The sequence below is a fragment of the Prinia subflava genome (assembly GCF_021018805.1).
Source record: "Prinia subflava isolate CZ2003 ecotype Zambia chromosome W unlocalized genomic scaffold, Cam_Psub_1.2 scaffold_36_NEW, whole genome shotgun sequence".
Classification (NCBI taxonomy): Eukaryota; Metazoa; Chordata; class Aves; order Passeriformes; family Cisticolidae; genus Prinia; species Prinia subflava.
In genome coordinates this window covers 513066-540977 of record NW_026960611.1, presented here as the reverse complement: position 1 = coordinate 540977, position 27912 = coordinate 513066, and the positions used below count along the sequence as shown (strand labels likewise).

General features: G+C 43.5%; 1 protein-coding gene and 1 non-coding gene across 6 annotated transcripts in view; both read right to left on the bottom strand.

The window, feature by feature from the left end:
* The window catches only part of LOC134565152 (ubiquitin-associated protein 1-like), a 74644-nt gene that overhangs the window by 18138 nt on the left and 28594 nt on the right, over positions 1-27912 (bottom strand). For 3 of the 5 annotated variants that reach the window (XM_063424605.1, XM_063424604.1, XM_063424603.1), the window contains 2 exons: positions 6385-6509; positions 1190-2119 (listed from right to left, as the gene is read on the bottom strand). In XM_063424605.1, the coding sequence (XP_063280675.1) occupies positions 1190-2119; positions 6385-6509 (1055 nt within the window). Of the gene's footprint in view, positions 1-1189; positions 2120-6384; positions 6510-20041; positions 20415-27912 lie in introns of all 5 variants that reach the window. The other 2 variants (XM_063424600.1, XM_063424601.1) reach the window with 1 other exon arrangement.
* TRNAK-UUU (transfer RNA lysine (anticodon UUU)) lies at positions 12624-12696 on the bottom strand. The gene has a single exon. It is a non-coding gene; the product is annotated as a tRNA-Lys (tRNA).

Here is a 27912-nt window from a genome sequence, read left to right as displayed (position 1 = left end):
GAGGTTGTTTTGGATCGTGTAGGACCTGCACATGATGTAAATACTGTGGAATAAGGGGTGGAATGTGCTGGTTTTGACTAGGGTAGAGTTAATTTTCTTCACAGGAACTAGTATGGACTAGTATGTTTTGGATTTTTGCAGAAAACAATGTTGATAACATAGAAATGTTTTTGTTATTGCTGAGTAGCATTTGAACAGCATCAAGGCCTTTTTTGCTTGTCTGCTGATTGTCTCTCCAATCCTGCTGGCAAGGGAGTGATCAAGTAGCGTCCTGGAGCTTGGTTGCTGGCTGGGGTCTAACCTCAACATTTACTCAAATTTCTGCTTTTATTCAAAAAGACAATAACTGGTGTGAAGCTAAGTGTCCTCAAAATAATTTTGGAACTTGCTACAAGTTTGAAGAAATGGAACATCAAATTCCTGTCTCAGAGCTGTACAGCAACCAACTGTAACATTAGCAATCCAAGATGATCATCAGGACTGCTTTTAGTATCCAGAAAGCAATCCTTCCCCCCTCCCTTACAAGGAAGAGGGTAAATACCAGGTTTCAGAACACCATAATTTTCATCCTTTTAAAAGGTTAGATTTTAAAAGCATCTCACAAAGAAAATAAATAAATTAAACATTAAAAAAAAGACAATTCTCACTCCAGGTTAACTGCAAGCACTTTTTCTCCCGAGTGACAAAGCACATGTGTTTTTAAATGTGATTGCTTCTATTCCTTGAAAAGCTGGCATTTCCATTATTTCCAGAAAATGTATAAGCAAATCGAGGAACAAATCTAGAAGAGATTTAATTCAAAACCTAAGAGCAGTTCAGAATCTTATATATCTCAGTTGAATAAGACAAAACACAGCACTGTACAAAGATCTCATGCTTAGCTCAGTGGTGTACAACTATGAACAAGTACCAAAAAGCTGAAAGAAAAGTCACCAGAACTGGTCTAAAAATATTAGATTTAGGGGAACGTGTGAAGTAACAATCTGAGGTTCAGAACTGCCAGCATGAAGACCTGTTTAATTGATCAATTTGCACCATAAATGAAGAGGAACTACCACACATGATCTACATATCTCTCCCATTAAATGAACCTAAAACCACGGGACATTTTAGAAGCAACATCTGTCTCTGCACCTCCACAACTCCACATCTCCCCAGCAACCCCAACTCTAATCCACTGCATGTTTACCATAATCGCTGTGCTTTGAGGTGATTCTTCTTCTGTACAAACTGTTGACACAGCCAGGGAAGGCAGTCTGGATGAAGAGGATAATGTTGATGTCTGCATGCCACTGTCTTCATTTAGAGCAGAAAGACCCACCATATGGTGTCCATTCAGTTCACTGGTTTTACTCTGAGCACAGGTCTGCAAAGAGCTGAGCAAAGTGCCATTGCGGAGACAGGTAGGGCTGTGGAAAGTGCTCATAAGCGTTGATGATTTTTGATCACTCTCATCGGAGTCAAGTTTAGGAAAGGACAGGGATTTGATGTTGCTCACTGAAGTGATAGGGGACAGGGACACCTTGGAAGACAAGGACATCTTTTCACAGTTCCCCAGCTGTGGTAAAGTGATAAAGCCATTTGGTTTCTGAAGGGGTTTGAAGTCCAACGTAGCCCTTTCTATGGATGTCAGAACTTTCTCATCTTGCAACACAGACTCAGACTCTACTTTGGGCAAAGTATTATCTAATAGCTGGGCAACAATTGGCCCAGTAGTACCAACATGAATTTCAAGAATATTTTTTAATTCTTCCTTATCATTGATAGTTTTTAATTCCAGTTTGTCAAAAGGGTCTTCTTCACATTCAAAATCAGCTGGGTCGAAGTCTGCTTTTGGATGAGGTGGACTGAGAACCTTTTGCTTCACAGCACTGCTGTTGGCTGGTGTGGGAGTAAGAATATTATTGTGCTGCATGCTAGTGAGGATGGGGTTAATAGGAGGAGGCATGACTTCAGGGCAAGGTCCCTCCGAGAACTCCATTTTGGTGATGTCCTCTGAAGCTGCTTTTGAGTTTGCTAGTGCTTCTTCTGCCTTGTGTTCAGCTTCTCTCTGGGCAGCTTCAATTTTTTTTATATTTTCAGCCCATTCAATTGTTTTCTTTTCCAGTGAGAAGTCATACTGGCCAGGGGTGGAGGGGAAAGGAAAGGAGAAAAAAGAAAAATTATATAAGGATCATAGCCACTACTTCTAACAGCAACATAAGTAACCAAATAAAAGCTACATGAATTACAATGGACAGGCATAAATTTTTCCCAGCATCTTGTTTGCCAGCATATCTTGTCTGTAGGTTTACAGACTGACAAAACTAAAAGACCTATGAAATAGTTCATTTTGTCTCTAGCACTAAAACCTGTCTATATTCTAAAGTATCATATTTTGCCTCCTTCCTACACTTAGTTTTGCTATAGAGCTACTGATCATCTGTTGGAGGTTAGAATTCTTTTGTTTTTTTTTCCTTTCTCTCAGGGAATTTTTTCCCATCTGTTGCCTAAGAGATAATAACAATCAAGGTGGGGGGAAGGGGTGCAGCTGGCTGCAGCCTCTTAGCTTGAGGGGCTATCTTTTGAAAGGGCAGAGATATCAGGAGATTTTGGCTGGGGGGTGAGGGGCTGGGCTCAACTCCTCTCTCTCTCTTGCTCTTGTGATTGGAGGGGAATGGTCAAGTTGCTTCTACCGCAGGAAGAATTTGCTGCCACCACAGAGTCCAGCCTAGCACTGCTTCTTCTTTACTGTGGGTGTCTCTGCTCGTAAGACCAGACGGTGAACCTTAGTAACACCTGATCTGACTGGAAAGGATCCCCACCATATATTTGGGTGCCTCAGGGGAAAACCCAGGACCCCGATCCCCTTCCCCTTCACAGAGGGCACATTTCCCAGCTGCATGCAGCAGCTACTATGGAGAAGCCCAGCTGCAGCTGCCAAGCCCTGCTGCTTTCTGCTGCTGCCCTGGACTTTTTCACTGCACTCTAACCCAGCATCCTGTGCCCACCTGACTCCCACAGTTCCTGCTAAGGCTATGGAGTTTTCTGGTACATTTTGTTTGCCATCATGGGGTGTGCCTGCCACTGCCTTTCCAGATGCTGCTCCGAGGTTCCTGCCACAGCTCCTTTAGCTATCTGGAGGGGCACTGGGCCCGTCGCGAGTTTGTAAAGGAAGCCCCTTTTCTATCTCTCCCACCTGCGCGTCCTCCGTTACCCACATGGAAAGAGGCGGCTGAGCTCACGCCACAGTGACCCCTGGAGCTGCAGGGGAATCATCACACCTCCCCTGCCCTGCCCAGCCAGGAGCCACCAGCGCCCCTGCTGGCTGTGACTGTAACTGCACCGGAGAGAAGGCTGTGACTGGGGTTCTGTTTTTATTTGTTGTTGCTGCCGTTGTGGTTGTTTATTTGCCTTATTATACAGATGTATATATATACACACACTAGTAAAGAACTGTTATTCCTTTTCCCATATCTTTGTCTGAAAGCCCCATAATTTCAAAGTTATAATAATTTGGAGGGGAAAGAGGTCACATTTTCCATTCCAAGGGAGGTTCCCACCTTCCTTAGCAGACACCTGTCCTTAAAACCAAGACATCATCCCAAGATCAGTTTCATAGCTCTCCCACCCTCTCCCCCCAAGAGAACAGATGTAGCAAGCCTACTAGAGACCCAGATTTGGCATCACTGAACTACCTCCTAACCACAAGTTCCACAAGTCATTCAAGAGTACAGCAGAGTATATTTTTTCATCCTAAGACAAATACAGTATTACTCAGTTCCCCCTAATATATTTCTAAAGGACTTGATATTATAGTTTTATACTCACTAGTTTAAGAGGTATTGATATTACTTTAGTGCCAGTGGCTCACCAGCAAAGGGCATATACTGGCTACACTGATGATGACAACTACCTGCAGTAGCAAATTTTGATGCAGTTACTGGCATAACAAGATCTCACAAGCTTTTCTCATTTAACATCAGCTCCTTCAGGGCCAGGTTAGCACAGGAAGGCATTTGTAAGCTACTCACTATCAATTTACTGGTTATAATAGTGGCCTGGTTGAAAGGACAACATTCTGAACAGACTACATTTACTTAAATCTTTAATATCTTAGTAAGAATAAACAACCTCAAATGCTCTGTAAATAATCAAAAAATGTTCAGAAAGCACAGCCTACAAGTTAAGTCCAGGGTATAACCTGTGAAGTTATAAGATACCCTTGCCAGGATAATGGCACATAACTGGAGTGCTCTTGCCATGGGACTGCTAGGTCATACAAATTCCTGTCTCTAAAGAGCAACAAACCAGCAAGGCTTGCTAGGCCTCTACTAAGCTTTTCTGGGACTTGCTATGTGTTGCACCACATCCTATCCTATAGCAGGCTCCAGTGAGATCCTGGAGACCTGTCTCAACTGCATAACAGTTTTCCATTCCCTTAGCTCTAAGACTCCAAGAGGCATGATACACAATTTATCAGCAAGGTGACTTTGAAAAACAAATCACTGGCAGAAGTGCTGAGCACTACTCATTATACATTCTTTGCTATCCAAGCAGAGCTATCAGGGGGTTTGTGTGTGTGTGTATGGCTATATACATAGACAAAAACTGACCAAATTTTTTTATAATAAAAAATTGCTTTGGGCAAATTTGCTTCCTTGCACTTTTTTTTTTTTAACAGCTCTCACTACAGCTGTAAAAAAAGTCATATTGCACTGCAAGTTGCATATTCTACATAGTTGCATCCTATTATGCAGTCTTCTTCAATCCAACTGGACATATTATACTTGAGCCTCAGCATGGCAGGAAAATGGGGACAGCACAGTGAAGCCAGCAATAGGACATTAGTTGCCTTTAGTTCTTCCATACCACCTTAACTGGGTGGAAATATGTGTATTAGGACAATCAGGTAATAATTTAATGGTTATAAAGAAAAAGCCATGATGTAGGGTAATTGAGATAGTCAGCTCTCCAGTGGATAAGTTGCAGGGCAGAAAAAACAAATTTAAAAAAAGAAAAAAGGGAAGAATAAAAGTAGAACTACCTGTCACAACTGAAATAAAAACAATCATCAGTTTGGACTGCCAAGGAAAATCATGGATCCAAATGAGAAAATATAGTTCAATTAGACTTCTTGTATCATAACCTACATTTGGAGATTAGTTTTTCAACATTTACCCTAAAGCCATTGATTTTATGCTACTATGAGTTTATGGTAAGAGAGACCTGCTTCTCAAAGACCTGGAAGCCATCTGTGTACCATGATGTAACCTGTTTACCTGTTTACCCTACAGCTGGAAAAGAATTTTCACTCAGAACTGCACAGAAAACAAAAACTGAAAATGTATTTCTTCATCCCACAATTGTAAGAACACATAAAATATGGTTATATAAACACTTGTTACCCTCAAACAAAATTCTGCAAGTATACCATAGCATGGGTGTATCGGTTCTTAGCATTTGCCTCTTAAAAATGCTATTCAAATTTAGTCAGGGTAACAATTAGACCTATAACCACCTGTTAGGGGTTAGGCTTTTTCTTTTGTTTCCTTTTCTTTCTCTCAGGAAATTTTCTTCCTATTTGTTGCCCCAGAGATGATTAATGGATGGTATTTAAGAGACAAAAGATCTAGCTTGACATCTTGGAATAACATTGAAATGGTCCGGAGGGAGGAGGGAGGAAGGGGTGCAGTTGTTGCAGTCTCTTAGCTGGGGAGTGACCTCTCTGGCTGAGGAGGTTTCTCATGCAGCCACGGGGGAATCATTGCACCTGCCCTGCCCCACTAGAGCCTGCTAGCGCCCTCTGCTGGCTGCAAGAAAGTCAGTGAAACCGTCACCTCGCCAGGGTCTGACAGCACTCCTGCCAGTTGTGGTCGTAACTACACCAAAGAAGAAATTGCTTGAAGGGTGAGAGAAGGCTGTTATTTGGTTTCTGGTTTTGTTTGTTGTCACTGTTGTTGTTTGTTTATCTTGTTAAATATATTCTACTAAAGAACTGTTATTCCTTTTCCCATATCCTTGCCTGAAAGTGACTCAATTTTCAAAGTTATAATAATTTGGAGGGAAGGGAGTCATATTTTGCATTCCAGGAAGGTTCTTGCCTTCCTTGGCAAACACCTGTCTTTTAAAGCAGGACTCCACAACAAAAATGCTGTACTTTTTTGAAGTAGATATGCTAAAATAAACATTATTAGACTTTTTTAAAAGTAGAAGGTTTTTGCACAGCCTATCATGTTTTAATTTTCTGTACATTTTAACAGATCTTCTGCAACTACTGCCTGGCATACAAAATGACACTACAGGACCATCAAGACTAACATTTGAACACATGTGCAAACTGTGACTACTTGCAGTTTACAGCACCAGGGGGAAGAGAGCAGAAAGGCAGAACACATCACTTACCTGGGCTTCTCTGACAAGCTGAGAAGAATCAGGCAGGCTGAAACCAATGGGTAATCCAACCTTTGCTGGGATTTTGAATTTGTCTCCTATCTTAAATGAGACATCATCAAGATAACTGAAAGGACCTAAGATCAAAAGTAGAAATTGTATAAAAAACCTTACAAGCTTAATGCATTCAATTAAGACTCATTTTTGTATTTGGGAGCTATTTATCTCTGATGCCCAAACTATACCAGCTGATTCAATACAAAGAAAGTTGCTTGATCTGAAACACAATGACTCTGGACTTCATTGTCTCAGTTTTGGTTTTTTGGTGGTGTTTTGTTTTGTTTGTTTTTAATGTTTTGGCTAATAACTACTAAAAAAAACAAATACACAACACAACAATCTAACAACTGAATAGATTTTGAAGTCAATACACCAAATGTTTTAGCTTTCCTTGTGACAAGACTATCCCTACACAATTGGAAGTTGAAGCTCTCTCCTGAACACTGTATTCTGTCTCTAAAAAGATCCATCTTTTTTATCATATTCAAAACAGGTTTTAAAATAACCCAGCTTTAGAGTAGATAAGCTAAAGTAAAATCCAAGTATTGGCATACAAGTGGGAAGTCACATTTACACAAAAGTGGTCAAATGGGAAAAGTGGCCTAAAGTCTAGACACTCCACTTGAACCAAAACAGTGAAATAGCTCAAGACTATTTAGCATAGCAATTCTGATTTTTGAAACAAGGCAATATAACTTAATTGGATGTCTGATTTGTGATCACTCTAATGAGAAGCCTCAGATTTATTTCATCGTCTTCCATCTGTTCTTTATATGTCACTCGTGTGTTATTTAAAAAATATTTAAAGTTTAAACTTCCTTCAGGCATCCTGCAAACTCATAAGGTAGAATTACTTACAGCTCAACCACCTCCAAGCAGCCAGACTATAGGTTTGCTTTCCTTGAGCTGCTGTGAAGAAGTATTAGAAAACACACAATATAAATGGCACTCTCTTGGATCTCTGGTCTAAGCTTTTGGAATTACAAGCAAGATTTCCAGCTGTGTATAACAATCTGAAGCATTCCTCTAACACCCATTTGTAACTTTGCCTTGAGTGATGCAGATCCACAGACACCAGTGACCACTAAGATGGTGACTAACTTCTTGTTCAGTGAGCTGTGACTCACTATTTTTATCTGACTGTAGCAAGGCATCTCACTCCCCACATGAGCTTATCTATTGCTTGTTAACCAGTCAGATAACTGGAACAGGACAAGCTGTCTTGTAGTGAGTTACTTTGGCACCATGGGGTTAACACTGGTCTGGCATCTCCCAACTGCTGATAAGCATCTTACTTTTGAAGTAAGATTTGACAATATAAGCTGAATTTCTGACTGACAGATATACTTTACAAGTGTAAAATCCACACCAAACTGCAACAAAGCATAAATGTTCTATACATTTTCCTGGAAATGCGGGGAGTTTCTCCCATGAGTGGGGACATCTATTTCATGGTTACTTTCCAAGGGATTAAGTGAAGTAATCTACGTGCATTACTGTCATTTCAGTGGTAAGTTATGTTCAACTCCTAATCAATACTATTTATTTTGCTAGCTTTAATATAGGTACTTTGATATAGTGCACTGATTTATGTTATACTGTAATCTACTAGTAGTTCTTTTCATTTTATCCTGTGTAGTAATTCTGATTAAGATTTTTCATCAGTTATCTTTTGTCTGTTCATTTGTCTTAATAAATAATTCATTTTTATACAAATATATCTGATTTGCCATCATTAGAACTTGCAGGAAAAAGTTGCAAAACGCAAACTGTTGATAGCCTGAGGCTAAGATGCATTTCTCAGGCTCCTCTCTCTGAGGAGTTTTGAAAACAAGGGGGTTTTCTTGGCAGCTCATGACTCAGTGGCAGGGCTTCTTTAATAAACTTTGTCTGAAGCTCCCACTCCACTCAGGACACTGGCCCATTTTCATACTCAGATGACAGTTAAGGTACTGTTTGGATTCCTTCACTATTGACAAGGTAGTCACAGGCTCCAAAAGGATAAGAAACTGTTAAAATGAGGAACATCCTGTTAATTTGGAATTCATAGAATCATAGAATAATTCCCTGAGTTGGAAGGAACCCACAAGGATCATTGAAGTCCGAATCCTGGTCCGGCACAGGATAGCCCCAAGAATTCCACCATGTGCCTGAGAGTATTGTCCAAACACTTCTTGAAGTCTGTCAGGCTTGGTGCTGTGACCACTTCCCTGGGGACCCTGTTCCAATGCCCAATCACTATCTGGGGGAAGAACCTTTTTATAATATCCAACCTAAACCTTCCCTGACACAACTTCAGGTCATTCCCTTGGGTGCTGTCACTGGGCACCAGAGAGAAGAGATCAGTGTCTGCCCTTCTTCTTCCCCTCACAAGGAAGTTGTAGACTGCAATGAGGTCTCCCCTCAGTCTCCTCTTCTCTGGGCTGAACAGACCAAGTGACCTCGGCCACTCCTCATACAGTTTCCCCTCAAGGCCCTTCACCATCTTCACAGCTCTCCTTTGGATGCTCTCTGTAGAAGGACTTCTGGTCTGCCACAGAAGAGTTTATCTGTTCTGCCTATCAGATGGTGCATAACTCTGGGCATTTTCCCCCTCACAGGAACTGGTGAGATAACCTAGGTCGGACATCTCTCTGGTAGCAAGTTATCTCTGGAGTTATCCAGGGAGGGGAGATCCTGAGCTGACAATAAACATCTCACCTTGAGAGCAAGATTGTCTTAGGTTACAATGTAAGATGTAACCAAAAGTATGTATTCTATCACCATCTTCATAAGCTGTCAAAAACAGGTGGGGCAGTGTTCTTTATCTCTTCCATGACTCATTCCTGATAATTCCCTCCAGGGACTATCTTCTGCTAATGGGCCATCAAGTCTCACTGCATGATTCATAAAATTACATCATCCCATTGTGAAATGGTCTGCCCAGGGGGAGGAACCAAGCATTCCTATCTGGATGTAATCTGAGGTTTGGAACAACATGAGCAGCCTTATCCACTGGATTCCCAGAGGAGAAGAGCTCCATAACCACCACTGGACTATGGGTGCTGACAATGGTCTGAATTTAGGCTTCAGGCTCTGCCAGAGTCTGTGTGAAAAGCAAGCGAGCAACTTTCTCATTCTGGCCTGGGAAAATCTTAAGGAAGAACAAAACAATCCTTGCGAAGTGAAAACCATCAGCAGGTGGTGTTTTTCCAACATGTTTACTGGAAAAGGTGTTTACAATAGGGTGTAGGCTCTAAGGACCAATCATATGAATTGTACCGAAGTACTCTATAAAAAGAGAATGTAGAAGAATAAAGATTGCTCTCATTTCTGCTCTGCAATGAGAGACGTGTCGTTATTTTCATACCGTCCAAAAATCATAATGACACTGGACCTTCAGAGGAAGACCAGACCCTTCTACAGGATCACTGCTTCAACAGAACCATATCTATCACTTCAACAGGACTGCAGCCACCATTTAACTGGACCACTACCACCACCCTGACCAACAGGGCGTCAGGTTGTATCCTGTCAGCTTAAGCCAGTGTTCTTTGCCTTTATTTTAATTTTCCTATTAAATTGTAGTGCTGACTTGGAATCCCCTGCTGGTTTATTTTAAAAATAGTACAAAGATGTAGGAAGAAGAACTGCTGGAATTTCTGACTGACAGACACTTCACTTTACAAACTATCGAAGTGACACAAAACTTTCACAAATCAGAAGTCATCTGCACACTAACATGTATGGCTGCTCTCCAAAGTTTGGGTGCAAACTCCATGGTTGCTTTTCCAGGAATTGAGTGAAAAGACTTTATGTGTACTCCATCATCAATTTGGTGGTAAGTTACTTTGCTCTTAATCTATACTATTTCTTTGCTAGCTGTAATATAGGTACCTTAGATCATGCACTGTGTTTGTATCTACTAGAAGTTTTGTTTTATTCTGTGTAGTAAGTCTGTTTAAAATCTTCTGTCTGCTAATCTTGTGTCTATTCAATAAATTGTAGCAACGGGGAACAAAGGCACTGGCCCCCTTGTGCATGCAAAGGGAATCACCTTATTGTAGAAGTTACCCCCCTTTTATACCTTTAATCTCAACTAGGTAAAACCAAAACATAACAGAAGAGCACCTGTTGGCTGGCTCAGCTGCAGTGTGCTGTCTACGAGTCATAACTATCTCTCACCCCCCCCCCAGCTGGTTTCCAACCATCTATCTTGCAGCTGTGCCTTTCCAACAGGGCTGTCTGGTAAACATAAGCTTTAATAACTAACAATTATAACCCCATATTCTACATCTCCCCCTCTGGTTTTTTGGGGTTTTTTTAATAACAGTGATAACAATAATAACCATAACAACTTTTCAAAAACTGTAACATGCTTATAACATAGCAACTACATTAGGATAGTGTGACAAAAGGTCACACACTGTGATGGAACCCACTCCACATGCTGACCTGTGGAGACACAGGCATAACCCCTTCCTGTAACATGAGCATGACGTGCTATGGAATGAAGTTTGAGCTATCCCAACCTGGGCCTAGGGTTTGGGCCTGCTGGGCCTCAGTCTTAGACCTGTGTGAAAGTAGATAAGCCTGTGGCGCAGTTAGAATTTAAGTTAAGGTGTGTGCATGCTTTAGATAGGGCAGTTAGAGTAGAATCACAGTAGCTGCCTTAAACTAAGATTGTTTGCATTCTTTCTCATGCTGAATGCCAATTAGAAAACACCTGCAACTGTAAACTATCTGAAACTGTATAATACCAGCCATTTTGGGAATAAAGAGGAGAATGTATGATCTGACCATATTGGTTGTACCGTGCGTTGCTCTGTTCCAGCTTCCATATAGTTAATAGAGACCCTGATTTCACCTTCCCCATGTTACTAGGTCCAGGGGTCTTTTCCATTGTCCATTTTTTTTAAAATTGAGGACATATAGGGATTTAGCTAGTTTGTCATAAGGACACTCTAACTCCTCCTCTTTTTGTTTTTAATTGCCTTGTGGGAGAGTGGGGGATACTGGTATTGTGAAACACACCCCATTGCTGCAAGAAGTTAACTCACTCTGAGGTGTCTAGGTCTATTGTTGAACATATTTCAATCTATTAAATTTAGATAACATGCACTTATTATGAACAGTAAGATAATACATTCAATAAAACAATAAATGCTTTACCTTTACCCAGGGTCTGTCATAGCTGGACTTGGATAGCTTTTTCTGGAACAAGGCTCCCAAGTTTACCTCAAAAAGAGGGTTCAGCTTTTATAAGACCAAATTTACACATCAAAGTCACTTGGTTTCATTTTTTAGGACAAAATCACCTGGGATTTATGACACACTTCCCTAGTCAGCCAGAGCTAGGACTTGATTAGGGCCTGAAGCCTTAACTGAGAAGGTTTTCTCAATATATCTTAAAAATAAACCTTTATTAATATTTCCTTAACATAAACAACTTACAAATAATCAAAGAAATGCACACAAGTAGCATCAAATAATATCTTATGGCTGGATCCCTGTGTGTACCAGGCATTTCAATTTTGTCAGAAAGCAGCTAAAAGCTTCCTCATTTGTAGATAAGTTGGCCTGTGCAAAAGTATTTGGTACTACACCTGTAGAACTATACTGTAGGAAATTACAGAATTACATGTTCAGCAATTTATAGAAACATTTAAGGAACCATGTGTCTTAACTTTTTATGGACACAACACTAGAGGCTTGACAAAATTCACAGAATGTGAAAATGCCATGAAGCATCATAAATACAAATTAGAGATCTTAACTCTGTAAACAAAATATGGTTATTAATAAGACAAGACAGATGATTAAATCCTAGTTACAGTTCTTTTAGTTACAAATCGAAGTACCACGAAAGCTTTAAGAGAAAACAAAATCCTAAAGGTAAGAATAACCATTTCAACACATGCAAAGGATCTTTATCTTCAGCAAACTACTGAAATGGATCAGCAAAAGGTTGAAACCTGCTAGCAACCATGGCAAGGCACCAGAATCCCACCTCCAGTGCTGTCTTTGGAGGCAAGGTCTAGCTCTACAGCAATGTTTTGCATACAAGTGGAGGTTATTTCTTTCTGCCCTTTTGCCAAGGGTATTCCTTTTTAAAACAAAATCTTGCTCATATGTCCAAAACTCAGAGGTCTTGGCAGCTAGAAGCAGCAGCTTCGACCGTGGCAGTGACATTTCTGCTGCCCTGCCTGGATTGCCCAACGTGGGGCATGAACCCAGGACCCTGGGATTAAAAGTCCCATGCTCTACTGACTGAGCTAGCTGGACTCTCACAGCCCTGGTGTTGTAGAAAGCTTCCTTGATCGGCTTTTCCTGGTACCGGCTGAGGGCAGTCAGGATCTCGCCCAGGCGGTTGCAGGCAGCCGCTTGCTCTGAGGCGTTCTGGGACTTTTCCCTTGCTTCCTTAGCACTTAGCTTGCCTGCCTTTTCTGCAGCTCCACTTGGGCTGCCCAGCGATAGCTGCAGCATGCCTGCTCTTGCGCTGGGGGAGCCGCCTGCCCGCTGCTCCCACACCAGTGAGCCCGTAGGGGCCGCAGTGGGACTCACATTGGAAGTTGTGGGCTCTGCACTGTCAGCCACCCCTCGCTCACTGCCCGCTGCCCCACGCCTCCATCTTCAGCCATGATGGGCCCAAGCATGGCCACTGCTGGTGGGCACACTCCATGGCAGAGGTGGTGACAAACCGGAACCTGCCTCTGCCTTACTGGCTGCACACCCACGCGTTCTAGACTGGCCGGCACTTGGGTACCCTTGCCACTGTGCTGGGCACCTATGCCGCCAGCGCCTTGCTGCATGGCCTGTTTCAATCTGGCCACTGTCCTGCTGTCCCTGGGCTTCATTACCTATGCCAAGCAAGACCTGAGGCAGCGCTTGGCTGCCATTTTTGATGCCTGCGTGCAGGTGCGGAGCGGGACCAGGGCTTGGATTAATCTTGGGGTTATATACGGGTTCTGGTGGTGCTGAGGGTTCAGGAGAACTAGCTTCTGATGGCGCACAATGGCTGATATTTCTTTAATAGCTGCCATGATTGTCCCTCACATGGCAAGATGCCCACAGGCTTCAGCATAGTTGTCCCTGGCGGTATCAAAAAGTCTCTGCCCCACTGCTTGCCAGGCTTCTAACCAAAGGGGTCCATTAAGGGGAAAAACTTTAATGTGATTAGACACCCAATCCAGCAGGGTGCTGAGTTTTGCATCAGCCACATAATTTGATTGCTGATGTAGGAGCTGCTGTACCTGGCCCAAGCTCCTCTGTTCCAGGGATATTCCACCTTCCATTATTACCCCCACTGGTCTACTCACTTAATAAGTGAGGGGCCCGCACTGGTCCTTGAGTTCTTCCCCCAAACTCTTCCGATCCTTCCCTGGATCTTTTTCACGGATCCTTTCCTAGTCTTTTCCCGGATCTTTTTCTGATCCTTCCTGGCCTTTTCCAGGATCCTTTTCCCAGATCCTTCATGGCCGGTCGATTCCTTGACTTCAGTGGGAGTTGCTACCGGAATGGTATCTGTCCTATACCATCTTAAGTCCTGATCCAGGCTCCCATTTGCAGCAAAGGCATGGACCCCCTTGTGCATGCAAAGGGAATCACTTCATTGTAGAAGTTATCCTCCTTTTATACCTTTAATCTCAACTAGGCAAAACCAAAACAACAGAAGAAGAGCACCCGTTGGCTGGCTCAGCTGCAGTGTGCTGTCTACGAGTCATAACTATCTCTCATCCCCCCCCCCAGCTGGTTTCCAACCATCTATCTTAGAGCTGTGCCTTTCCAACACGGCTTTCTGGTAAACATAAGCTTTAATAACTTCAACAATTATAGCCCTGTATTCTACAATAAATAATTAATTTTATAATAGACCTAATTGGCCATTCTTAAGAACTTGTGAGAGAGATAAATTTGAGGTGCAGGCCGCCTCAAACAGAGCCACTGCCAGAAATCTAAGCCTAAGGCAGGACTCATCTAAAAGCTATTATCTCCATTCATAACAGTCTCTAATAGTTTATTATCTTTATTGCAGTGACCAAAACTGCTAACAGTATTCAAGGTGAGGTCGCACCAGTGCAGAGCAGAGTGGGACAATCCCCTTCCTTGATTGGATAGCAATGCTTTAGCTGGTGCCCCCCAGGACATAGTTAGCTCTCCTGGCTGCCAGGGCAGTGCTGACTCATATTCAACTTTCTGTCGACCAGGACCCCAAGGTCCTGTCATAACATGCTAATGTCACTTAAACTCTCATACCATGCACCAGTGGCGGGTCCCATAGTCCTATTGGACAAAAGTGGTATTTCTTCCGGCTTTGAAACCATCACACCAAATAACCTACATCCTATCTGCACCATCAGGATGAAAAAGTGTTCCAGGGGGAATATAATAGTATTTTCATTGATCATTAGTGAGAAGCACATATTCAAGCATTGCACAACACAGCATCCAGATGGCACCTCACTAGCCACCAACATCGCTATTTGCAACACAGCATCCAAATTGTATTTGAACTGGCAATTTGAGAACCTGGATATGCCAAAGCATTTGCTTATGTAGAAATAGCAACTGTGATAGCCTTTGCACTGAGAGTAATAAATCATGGCCAGGTCAGAGACCACCAGATCTCTCAACTGCTCAGTCTGGTGCAACTGCTGCTACTATGCCCTGCTTAGTCCCACTGGCACAAGTCATGCTCTAAATAGGATGATTCAAGTGAAGCAGGATTACCTCTATGCACCAATCTCACACCCCAAATTACTCAGGTGTTGCAAACACTCATTAGACCTATTGACACACTAAGTGGTGTCATTCAAAACAACATCTCCCCTTGAAAGACACCTCCCCTTGTAGAGACTTCTTGTTTGTCTGAAATTGATACCAGCCACTGAGAATACAAACACACATTGTGGTATTTACATAGCAACTCTCTGTTTTGGTACAAGAAAAAAAAAGAAAAATCCCACTTAGTTTCTTCCCAGTATGCTTTTTTTTTTAATGATGACCACTGATATCACAACATCTTGAATAAAACTTTGTTATAAAACCCACAAGCACACATTAGAAATGCACCAAGTGTTTTAGGACATTTGAAAACTAAAAGTCTTCCAGAAGCAAAACATTGATGGACATAATATTCTCTTTGCTCCAGCCCAATCAGAACAGTACTAGTCTAGTGAAGTGTATTGGGTTTGCATGGCCAAGCTTTGGTAGCTGGGGGGCTGCAGGGGTGGCTTCTGTGAGAAACTGACAGAAGCTTCCTCCATGTCCAGCATAGCCAGTCCCTGGCGGCTCCAAAGACACATGGTGCTGGCAAAGGCTAGGCCAATTGGAAATGGTGGTAAGGCCTCTGGGATAACATGTTTAAGAAGAAAAAAGAAGTGATTGTGCAGTTGTAATTGCAGACAAAGAAGAGCAGGGTGAGAACATGTGAGAGGAACAACTCTGCAGACACCAAGGTCAGTGGAGAAGGAAGGGCAGGAGCTGCTCCAGGTGCCAGAGCTGGGATTCCTCTGCAGCCCATGGTGAAGACTATGGTGAAGCAGCTGTTCCCCTGCAGCCCATGGAGATCCATGGGGATGAAAAGATCCACCTGCAGCCCTGGAAGTGCCCCACACCAGAGCAGAGGGATGCCTTAGAGGAGGCTGTGACCCTGTGGGAGGCCTGTGGAGAGAGGGGCACATGATAGAGCAGCCTGTCCTTGAAGGGCTGCACCCCATGGAAGAGTGACCCATGTTGCAGCAGTTTGGGGAGGACTGTTGCCCGTGGGATGGACTCACATTGCAGCAGTTTGCAGAGAACCGTCTCCTGTGGAAGGGACCCCACAGTGCAGCAGGGGAATGACTCCTCTCCCTGAGCAGTGGGAGAAACCACAGGTGATAAATGGACCAAAACTCCCATTCCCTGTCTCCTTGCCTAGTCAGGAAGGAGGAAAGGTGGGGGGAAGGTGTTTTTAAGGGTTTAGTTTACTTTTCCTTATCCTGCTCTGATTTTGTTAGCAATAAATTCAATTAATATCTTTAGTCTGTTTTGCCGGTGACAGTATTTGGGGAGTGATCTCTCCTGTCTTTATCTCAACCCACAAACCCTTTGTTAAATTTTCTCTCCCCTATGCATCTGTGTAGGGGAGTGAGACAGCAGCTGTGGTGGGTGCCTGGCATCTGGCCATCATCAACCCACTACATGAAGTTAAAATCTCATCTAGAAAGTGAAGAATCCTTTTATTTTTGTAAACAGATGACCCTTCTGCTTAAACACACTGATGGGTAAGAGCGCAAATTGTTTTTAATGACAATTTCTAAAGCAACAAGAAAAACCTATGTAGAGGAAGCATTATACAAGCCACTGTTGAACAGTCACATCTTAAAGTGGAGCAATGAAAGGGTTTTTAAAAACTGTTATTTAATATGGCTGTTAGCCACTTCATTCTTTGTGTAAATTTAAAACAGTCTGTGTATTTTTGGTGGGCAGGGGAAGCCACAGAGGCAGCTTCTGAGAGAGAAGCTGCTCAAAGCTTCTACTATGTCCAGCAGAGTCAATCCCTGAAGGCTCTGACAATGGACATGTTGCTGGCCTAATTAGAGAAGTTGGTAATGCCTCTGTGATGACATATTTAAGAAGGAAAAAAATGTGTGCAGTCCTCTTTTTTTCCGAGGGGTGGGGAGGTGCCACAGCTGGGGCCCTCCTGTTGCTGGGAGCAGCCACATGGCCGACGCTGGGAGCAGCTGGGGTCATGCTGCCGCTGCCATCTTGGCATGACTTGCAGTGAACTTTGCCTGCTTAGCCACTTTTAGCCAGCTGTGCTGCAAGCAGAAGGGAAGAGGCAGTGGCTTCCCCTTTTCAGCGCCCTGCATGAAGAGAGGCACTGAATGGTGCCAGCACCAGGGCAGTCAGCACTGCTCACGAGGTGCCAGCAGGGACTACATGGCCAACAGCGAGGGGCATGGCAAGTAATTCCCTGATACAGAGCCCAGATGAGATCAACCTTTCAGAGCTGCAAAACCCTATAAGAACTTTTCAATTGATAGAATTTGAGAATAAATGAACCTACGGACAACAATTTTCTCCTGAGTCAGAGAAAAGGAAAAGGTGAAGACACGTGAGTTGAAAAACATTGCGACACTAAGGTCAGTGAAAGGAAGGAAGGGGAGGAGGTGCTCCAAATGTCGGAGCTGAGATTCTTCGACAAGTCGTGCTGAGGACTATAATACAACAAACTTTCCCTGTAATTCATGAAGTGTATGGGGGGGATGCAGAGATGCACTCACAGCCTATGAGAAAAGGTGCTCACGCTGGAGCGACTAGATGCTGAAAAGCTGTAATCTAGTAGGAAATTGAAAAGAAAGAGAAGACCCTTACTTCCAGAGACAGAGGGCCCTTGCTTCCATACTAGAGCAGCTTATCCTTAACAGACTACACCCCATGGACTAAAATGACCCACACCATGTAGTTTGGGAAGACTAGTTTTGCCTGAGGGAGGGACTCATGTTACAGCAGGTTCAGGTGGGACTACTAGTCATGAAAATTAGAACCATGCTGAAGAAGTTCACAGAGAACTGCCTCCTGTGAGAAGGACCCCATGGCATAGCAGAAGACACACCTCTCCCTAAGCAAACTGAAGAAGGATTTTGAGTGAAAAACTGACTAAAACTCTCACGCCCTGTCTCCCTGTGCTTTTGGTGGGAAGGAAGGAAGGGCTGGAGGGGGGAAAAAGGTGTTCTAAAGGTTTATTTTGGTTCTCATTATCCTCTTTTAATTATGTTAATTTTAATTCTGTTAATATTTTTTTTCTTTAAACCTTTTAAGTTTTGAACCTCTTTTGCCCCAAAGTGTTTTCTCCTTATCTTTATCTGAACTCATGAGCCCTTCAGTTTTTCTTTCCCTGTCCTCTGCTCAACTATAGCAGAGGAGAATGAGTGAATAGTTTTTTCAAGAGTACCTGGTGCTTAGCCAGTGCCAAACCACAACATACTTCCAGCAGTTAAAAGCATATTGAGGAAGTTCTGAGAATAGCCCTGGCAAAATTGTACCTGTCAGTCTCATCTCTGACACCATGTACCATATAATACTCCTGGCCCAAGGTTCTACTACAGGAGTAAGACTTCAGTATAATATGCTGACCAACTCATACAAGTGTCCTCCAGTTTGGTAGCTATAAGAGACTGGAGGAGATTGCTGGCTCAAAACATTTTGGGTGCATGTGTGTGAGGGAAGGGTCAGGTTGGGCCTTGCCTTAGGCAAGGCAATGTACTACCCCATAGACCCCATGCCTCCCTGGGCCTGTATCCCAGCCCTGCCATGGCTGCCAATCACTATGTTATAGATGAGTAATAAGATGGTTGGCTCTCACAATTAAGGGATAAATATTATGCGCATGTTAGAAGATTTGTAGATGTATAGTTACTGTATGTATTTGTATTGTATTATATATATTATATATATTTGCATGTATATTATATTGTATGTATGTATAGATGTATGCTATTGTGAGATGTCCTCCCATAGTCCTCTTTGCCCTCCCCCTTGTATTGTTGTCACAGGGTGGCCTTGGTAGTTGGGGCATTTGGGGAGGGACAGCTAGTTACTAGGAGGTGCTGCATGGCAACACCTGACCTCCAATCAAGTTGTAAGAAAGTGATCTCCACCAATGGATGTCAAAGAAGGAGTTGACTGACAAGACTTTGGGAGGCGTCAAAGGTATAAAAAGCGGGACATCCATTTTGTGGACGAGCATGTGGCTGCTAGTCATGGAGATTCCCAGCTCTGCTCTTTCTCCTTATTCAGTCTTTTGCTGAATTTTGTTAAGATTTAATAAACCTTTGAAATTTTAAAACTGGGAGTCGTTTCTCACAAATGGGGACTCAGTCCGGGATATACATCTTGTCTCCATGGCCCTAGGAGTTTTCTAAAGAGAAGTGCACCCTGCCATGAGTTCGGCAGCTAAATCGATTCCTCCTGGGACCATCGGTGATCGCAGGTCAAAACCCCAGGGACAGCGGAAGACTGAATAATGAGAAAGAAGAGGGGGAAGGTGAGTACCATCCTCATAATTGTTTTGGCCTGATTGTTAGTCCATAATCTGAGTGTACAAATGTCAGCTCCGGCGAAATAGTACACAAGACCCATTCCTGGTCTGTTATAGCTTTGGGATATCAGACTGTTGGACATATAGGGTGAGACGCATAGTAGAGGAAAGCGGGACCTGTGGACGGCAGGACGCATGTGGAGGAGGGTCAGAGAAGTTGCAGGCGGGACGCATAGTAGAGGAAAGTGGGGACCAGTGGCTGGCGGGATGCCAGATTGAGGGTTACCAGTTTTAGGGTGGAACTCAAGAGCATCGTAGGAACGTCAGGTTGAGAGTTACCGGGTTTAAGGGTGGGACGTGGAGTAAGAGGAAAGCGGGAGGACCGCAAAATGGTGGAACTCAAGTGAAAGAGGGTCAGAGAAACTGCAGGTGGAACACAGAGAAAAAGGGAGGGGGGAGACTTGTGGCTGGTGGGATGCATACGAAAGAGGGGTAGGAAAAAGGCGGAGGTGGGGTCTCTGGCGGTGGGAACCACAAGTGGAGTCATTCATGTAAACAGCATCTGGTAGCGCTAAGCGCAGTAAAGCTCTAGGGCTGCAGCCTTACCTGCCCACGGCGACTGAAGTACACCGAGCAGTAGAGCCCAGCGGGTCTGACCCAATAGCAGGGTACCCGCTTCTGCAGAGCCAGCACCTGCCCCTTGGGAGAAGCCACGTGTATCGGAGGTTTTCCGGGTTGCACGGGGTCGGTGCCAGTGGCAGGAAAGCCGTTGCTCAGAGGGTGCCGCATGTACAGGGTTTTCCCAGTTGCACAGAGTCAGCGTCGGTGGCATGAAAACTGCCACTTGGAGGGAGCTGCGTGTATGGGGTTTTCCCAGTTGCACAGGGTCGGTGCTGGCAGCAGGAAAGCTGCTTGGACAGAACTGTGTGTGCAGGGTTTTCCAGGCGGAGACCAGGAGCAAGGAGGTGAGTGGGGCTTTCTGAGCAGAGACCGCAAACAAAGAGTTAGATGGTGTTTCTGGAGCAGGAACCGCAAGTGGGAGCTGGTCTGGGTGAGTGACAGCCAGCAGGGACCCAGCATAGTCCAAGTGAGCAGCTCTGCGTTTACTTGAGCTAGTGTGCTGGGAAAGGGGGCCGGGGCGTGAGGCACGGAGGCTTCCCTGTGAACCACCGGCATAGAGCTGAGTGAGTGCGGGACCACGTACCTGGCTTTTCAGCAGTTCCCCCACGCTAGCAAGCCAAAAGGCACTGGGAGGGGGAGAGGGGCACAGAAACACGGCAGCTCCCCTGTAACACCTGCCAGCATGAAGCCATAGGATTGGGGTGCTGAGCTGAGGCAAGAGAGGAACGGCGGAACCAACCTGGTAGTATGGGGGTCTCCAGATCGTAAACAAGTTGTTTACTTGCTTTTGTTTTCCAAGAAGGTAAAACTTCTTCTTTCTTTCCCCCTTTTTCTTTCTCTTTCTTTTTCTTTCTTTCTTTCTCTCTTTCTCTCTCTCTCTTTCTCTCTTTCTCTCTCTTTCTCTCTCTCTTTCTCTCTCTTTCTCTCTCTCTCTCTCTCTCTCTTTCTCTTTCTCTCTCTCTCTCTTTCTCTCTTTCTCTCTCTCTTTCTCTCTCTTTCTCTCTCTCTCTCTCTCTCTTTCTCTCTCTCTCTCTCTCTTTCTCCCTTTTTCTTTTCTTTCTCTTTCTCTCTCTCTTTCTCTCTCTCTCTCTCTCTCTTTCTCTCTCTTTCTCTCTCTCTCTCTTTCTCTCTTTCTCTCTCTCTTTCTCTCTCTTTCTCTCTCTCTCTCTCTCTCTCTCTTTCTCTCTCTCTCTCTCTCTTTCTCCCTTTTTCTTTTCTTTCTTTTTTTCTTTCTTTCTTTCTCCTTCTGGCTAATTGGGAAGGCAGGCCTTGTGGGAGGGCCTGTAGTTGGCTAATTGGGATGGGACTGGGAGCAAGGAAGAAGTCCCCAATGGGAGAAAGAAGAAGTACAGAGGTGTCAACAGATATGCCACCCGATAGCCCGCTGAGAAGAAAACAAACCCAGTGCAGATGTGACCCCAACAAAAAAAAAAGTATGCAATATTGTGTGATAGAATGGACTATGAAAACAATTGAGTATGGTCAATGGCCATGGTGTGACTCAAAGGAAGAGTAGATGTTCCAAGTTTTAAACATCCATATACAACACCAGTACAGATCAGAGAGAATGGACTTCTCACTGAACAACTCTTTGCTCTAGCGTCTCAGTCCTGAATCTCAAAGAAAAGTTACTCTGCACCCCACTTCATCCAAACAGAAAATTCTGGATTCAAGAAAAGCGTTGGTCTAAGATGTGCTGTGTTTTCCTGCTTTCTCTTGCCACTTCCTACCTCTTTCTGTTATACTAATTTCAGATCAAGTGTAAGACAGAACAATCATTCTCCCCTCAAATTCATTTTTCCATGCATATGCAATAATTTTCAAAATACCTTTCTCTCTTTCAGTCCAAGATGAAACCTTAAAAAACTCTGTTTTAAAGTCACTGTCACCCCTACAGAGAGGCATAGAGCTTTCCTTACTGTGTGTGCCTAATCCCCAAGAAACTGTAGGCTACCCTCCACAAAAAGAGACCACACCTACCCCCCATCAGGTAAGGGGCAAGAGGTGCCCCTTGACAAAACACTTCCCTTTCCCTTCCTCTCCTAATGTGCACTGTCTGTTCCCACTCCAAAGGCACAGAAGGTAGAATATTGTCTACAGGGTAGCAAGCAGTAGATGTCCAACTACTCTCTTTTCCAGAAGGACTCTAGGAACTGCTGTGCCTATGTGTGCCAGCATGTATAGTTCTGTGTGCACACACAGGTGCTGCGGTGTGCGTGTGTGTCAGTGTGTGAAGCTGCATGCATGTGTGTTTTCTAGTGTGCCCAGATGTAAGTGTACATGTCCCACTTTGCACGGCTACCGATGTGCTAGTGTGCACAGCACTGTGCACATAGATACCTCTGTAGTTCGACTCTGACCAAAGTGCTGTTTCTTTTTTTCTCTGCTAAGGCTGGCTACAGATCCTCTGTGGGATTACATGTAAGCATGGCCTTGTGTAAGATATGTATGTCTATAACACTACACATATTAGTGTGCACGACTCCGTGTGTGTGTACAAGTGTGTGCTACTGACAAGTACTGCTGTACACCAGGGCTCTGTGCAAGTGAGCAAGTGTCTGTGTGTGTGCACTAGTTCTCCATGTGTACCTAGGCGCACAGGCGAGCTGGGCATGCCCAGAGAAGTGGCTCTGGGGGCACAGCTCTAGATGCACAGCACTGCGTCCGGCTGCTGTCCCACCTGGGAAGAGCAGATGTATGTGTGTGTTTGTGTGTGTGTCTGTGTGGGTCACTGCTGGGCTCTGCTAACTAAGTTGACTCTGGCTCTCTGTGTGCACTCTGTTTTCACAGAGGAAAGAATTTACCTCTGCGTTTCCATTTTATAGCTGTTAAAGCAAGGAGTGGCTGCCTGCCTTAGGAAGGAGAGGTGTCCTAAGCATGGCCAGTTCCTTCGTCCCTTTTCTCTAAAAGAACTGTCCTTTCCAAGATCCCAAGAGCTAGACAGTCTGACGTAACTGAAGACTCAACTGGGTACATGAAGAGCAGGCAGCTGTAGACAAAAAACTTTTGCTAAACCCAAAAAGTCTTAAAAGATACTAATGGCAAATCCTGATGTAATGTTGCCTTCCTCTAAGTCACTGTCCCTGTACTGTTAAGTAGGTGGCTGCTGAAGATGTTCTTCCTCACTAGAGCTACTCTATCTTAACCAAAGGGGAGATCCCTTTTGCCTTTTTCAGTAGTTGCCAGTCCTGTTTGCCACTTTTCTCACAGTCACCCTCTCCCATCCTGCATGCAAACCACAGTGTGAATGTGGCAGTGTCCACCATCAGTAACAACAAAAAACAGATCAGTGACAGCTGCCGCTTGTGCCTTTCACTTGCCAGCACAAAGCCACAGCATTTCCTCTTGTCCTAGGAGATGCCCATACCACTAGCACATCACCACCTAGGGTAGCAGACACTCAAGTCTTGCCAGTGTAGGCAAGCCTAGAGCATCCTAGAGACCTTAAGAACCAAAGATTGGGGGTGTGTGTGTAAGCTGGTGAGCATTGCTGCTACAAAGAATCAGAGCCTGGATAAATCCACCTGTTTATTAGATGCTAATAGCTTTTTTTTTTCATCGTAAACTCATCTAAGATAACTGCAGTATCTCTGCCAGATGTAATGGCCAAGAAACACCTGCCTGTAACAGTTCATAAGCCAGCATTGCAGTTCTAGCCAGGCTGACAAGATGATTGCCTGACCTCTGCTGCTTCTCCTCTTCAGGACCATAACACCCATACCAGGTGAGACAAAACTGACTCTTAAGCAGTGACCAAGAGATAACCAGAGAAGCACCAGGATGTTCAAAAAGTAGAGTCAAGCTTCCACCAGCCAGCTCGAGGACTGTTTTAAGTAACACTTTGTGCAGGGAGTTTAAACCATATCGGTTATTAATGTAATTGTCCTGTTTTAACAAATGGATGAGGATTAAAAGTATCTGTTAAGGGGAAGTACATGGAGGACAGTGAGAGGTGCTGGGGTGGTTCAATTAGAAATTGACAAGTACAGCAAGACAGGAACTAGAGGGCAAGACCGAGTTGGCCCCTGTGTCCACCACCGAGATTATATAGCCCTGCTGTGGGCAGCAACCCCATAGGCATGGTAAGGTGGGGACAACGAAGCTGTACTGGACCTCAATTGTCATTTCCCTCCAAAACCCAATACAGGGACTAGAGGGTAAGACCAAGTTGGCCTCTGTACTTGCTATCAAGATATACTTGCTATGGGTAGCAACCCCATAGGCACAGTAGATGGGGGCAAAAAGCCATTTCAGACCTCTGTGATTTCCTTTTGCCTACTCCAACCAATTCATCAATAAGTGTACCTAAGGAAAACTTGAGATTTTTCTATTTTCTATTTTTTTCTATTCCCACTGTCCCTGCCCACATCAACAGATGCTAGTGACTCGTTTAAAAATTTTAACTTCAAGAAATAGAAGAAGATTATCAGAATTGAAAATAAGAATTAATTGTTCCAGCCAAATGACATAAAAAAGGAAAACAGGGATTTATTATAGATGAGTAATGAGATGGCTGGCTCTCACAATTAAGGGATAAATATGTGTAGGTTAGAAGTAGTTTTGTAGATGTATAGATGTGTGTTTAGATGTATAGTTATGTTACTGTGAGATGTCCTCCCATAGTCCGCTTTCCCCTTCCCCTTGTATTGTCACGGGATGGCCTTGGTAGTTGGGGCATTTGGGGAGGGCCAGCTAGTTATTAGGAGGTGCAGCATGGCAACACCTGACCTCCAATCAAGTTGTAAGAAAGTGATCTCCACCAATGGATGGCAGAGAAGGGGTTGACTGACAAGAGTTTAGGAGGCGTCAAGGGTATAAAAAGCAGGACATCCATTTTGTAGACAAGCATGTGGCTGCTAGTCACAGAGACTCCTAGCGCTGCTCTTTCTCCTTATTCAGTTTTTTGTTGTATTTCGTTAATGTTTAATAAACCTTTGAAATTTTAAAACTGGGCGTTGTTTCTCACAACTATCACACCAGAGGCAATGCTCCATACCCCACCCCTGGAACCTAAGTCTAGCCCCAGAGTAGCCAGATAACCAGAAGTCCCACATGGGGGAATGGCCCAGGAAAGCCAAAGGGTATTTAACCTGACACAAGGCAAGCACGTCTTGCTTGACCCTACCTCCTCTTGGAATTTCTATTAGCTGAACTCTACTGGAACTAGGAGTGGTAGCTATGTTTGGTTTTTTCTATCTTTCTCTTTTTCTTCTTCTAATTCCCTCTTCTTGGAATTTAGAGTAACTTAAAATGGATGGGCTTGGAATTTGTTAAGTTGAATAGGCTAAGTTAATACTTTGTGAAGTGTTTCATGTTGATTGAATGCTGCTCTAAACCTTTTGCTAAGGTTCTCAGATTTTCTGAAGTTGCCAGTAAAGTTTTTCTTCTTGTTTTGACCTCTTGAGAATATCTTGTTGGTATTTCTCCCATGCATGTAATTCAGAGTATATGAAAAAAATGTAAACCCTACTAAGTGTCTCATCAAGCAACAATTTCGTTCTTACAGTAGCAAAATGGAAACATTTCAGATAAAACCAGTTACTAATTATAAATGGGGAACAGTTTTGAAACCAAGTGGAACTTAGTTTTTGTGGTCACAAAACACACATAATTCTCAGAAACTGGAATTAAAAGCTTTCAAGTTATATAGTGACAGTGATAATTCAACAGCAATATTAACATACTGCACTTGATATAACAAACCTTTTCTGCAATAGATGAGAGTTGTATTTCTAGATGGTACTAATTTCTGGAACTTAAGCTTGAACTTCCAATTATTCAAATTATGAGAGCATTTGAAGTTACACGCTTAGGCACAGTTATAGGTGTATGCCAATGTTGGGGGTTAGATTTGTTTCTTTTTCACTTATAGAATTTTTTTCACATAAGTTGCTAGGAGACTAATGACTGAGTGCTTGACTAAAACAAAGAAGTGGCCAAAGGAGATGGCAGCACCAGGATACAGCTATTGTTTTTGGGTCTCTGGGAGTTTCCCTCAGAGGGGGGAGATAACTCGAGGTTTGGGGGAGGTAAAGGACAGAACTGGGGGCATCTGCTCACTTTTGCTCTTGGCATAGGAGAGAGGACAGTTGGGCTGCTGCTCGCTGCAGGAAGAGTTCACTGTCATCACTCTGTCTTGCCCTGGGAAATCTACCATCATCTGCTCATCTGCTTGTGTGCCCAGGTATTCTGAGCTCGCCTCCTCCTGCCGTTGCGGCCTCTTCGGCACTGCTTTGAGGCTTTCTGCTACTCTGTGGCCCTGCACTGCCCTGCCCTGCTGAGACATCCCTGCCGTTCCAGCTACCACCACAGAGCATCTGATCTCATCCACCAGCCCGGGATTTTCCACCACTCCAGCTTGGTTTCTCGGAGTCCCGCAGGGGCACCAAGATCAGACTGCCCTGGGCTTTGTGAAACAAAGCCCCCAAGGTTCCTGGTTCTGTTTATTATTAATGCTGTAGTTGTTTGTTTGCTTTGTCATACATACCAGTAAAGAACTGTTATTCCTATCCCCATACCTCTGCCTGAAAGCCTCCTCAATTTCCTAAATCATAATAATTTGGAGGGAGGGGATTTGACTTCTCCATCCCTAGGGAGGTCCTCCTCCTCCCTAGCAGATACCTGTCTTTCGAACCAAGACAGCCAATAACACCCTCCAAAATAGGAAAAGTGTTCCTTCCTCTCCATCCATACCTTATGTTCCCATCTTCATCTCCATCTGAACACAGTCCTGAGTAGGTGCTTTAGGTGGCTCTACTTGAGCAGGGTTTTGGACATGACCATCTCCAGAAGTCCCTTCCAACCTCAACTATTCTGTGATTCAACAACAGTCCTCTAACCTCCAATAAGCAGCTCAATAATAAGTACAAGAGATACATCAACTGTATTGACTGATTTCATCAGCCTGCCAGAGACATTGAACTCATAAAAAACAGGTAGCTGTTGGACTAGATGCTTTACAGCAACCCAAAATTCACTTGGTTGAATTAATTCTTAACAACCCTGGAGAAAACTGAAAAAAAAAAGCCTTGCTAATTTCTTAAGACATAATAAGCCAAGGAAGTTGCTTTACTAGTCCTCAGAAACAATACCACGACAATGTCACTGGTATCATTAGGAACAGAAGGTACACAGAGTAGACAAGTTAAGCAGCCAGCTTACAGCACCCTTTGTTTTGATTTTGTTATTTTGAAGACAAGAGCATGTTCCACCACACCATACTGTTTTGAGAAATATTTAAGACAGACTGAATTCTAGCTCTGAGCAGTGTCTTTGCTAGTCTGGTTTAGGAAGGAAAAGAGAGAAGTAAAAATAGACTCAAAAGGCAAGCAGTTCGGAATGTTCATAGATACAAGAGAACAACTGGTAAAAAGCTGTCAGATAGCAAATAAATTCATTATCTTGCAGCAGGATCACTGGGCCGCAAAGAAGACCATATAAAAATTAAGTTTTGATTGGTCATTTTTATTAATCCTTAACTATGTATTTAAGTGAGGCATTTCTTATTCTGTAGTTCAACTTTTTACTGGCAAGACTGAATAAAAAGCTGAAAGAAAAATGGAATTCTCCAGAACCCTCTTATCAGAAAGATTATCCAGAATGATCAATACTGAGTTTCTAAAAGCAGAAGTTCCTGTAGCACGAAAAATTATGTTAGAAATTTCACATGACCTGCCCAGTACTGCACTGAATGATTGCTGATTTGAAGAAGATACATGACAACAAACTGGACTTTAAAGTTCCACAGAAATATTAATCCTTAGGAAATAAGCACATATACAGGCAAATAATTTTTATTATACCAATCATCTACATGACACTATGCATCTCAAATGTAGAAGATATTCTCTTCACTT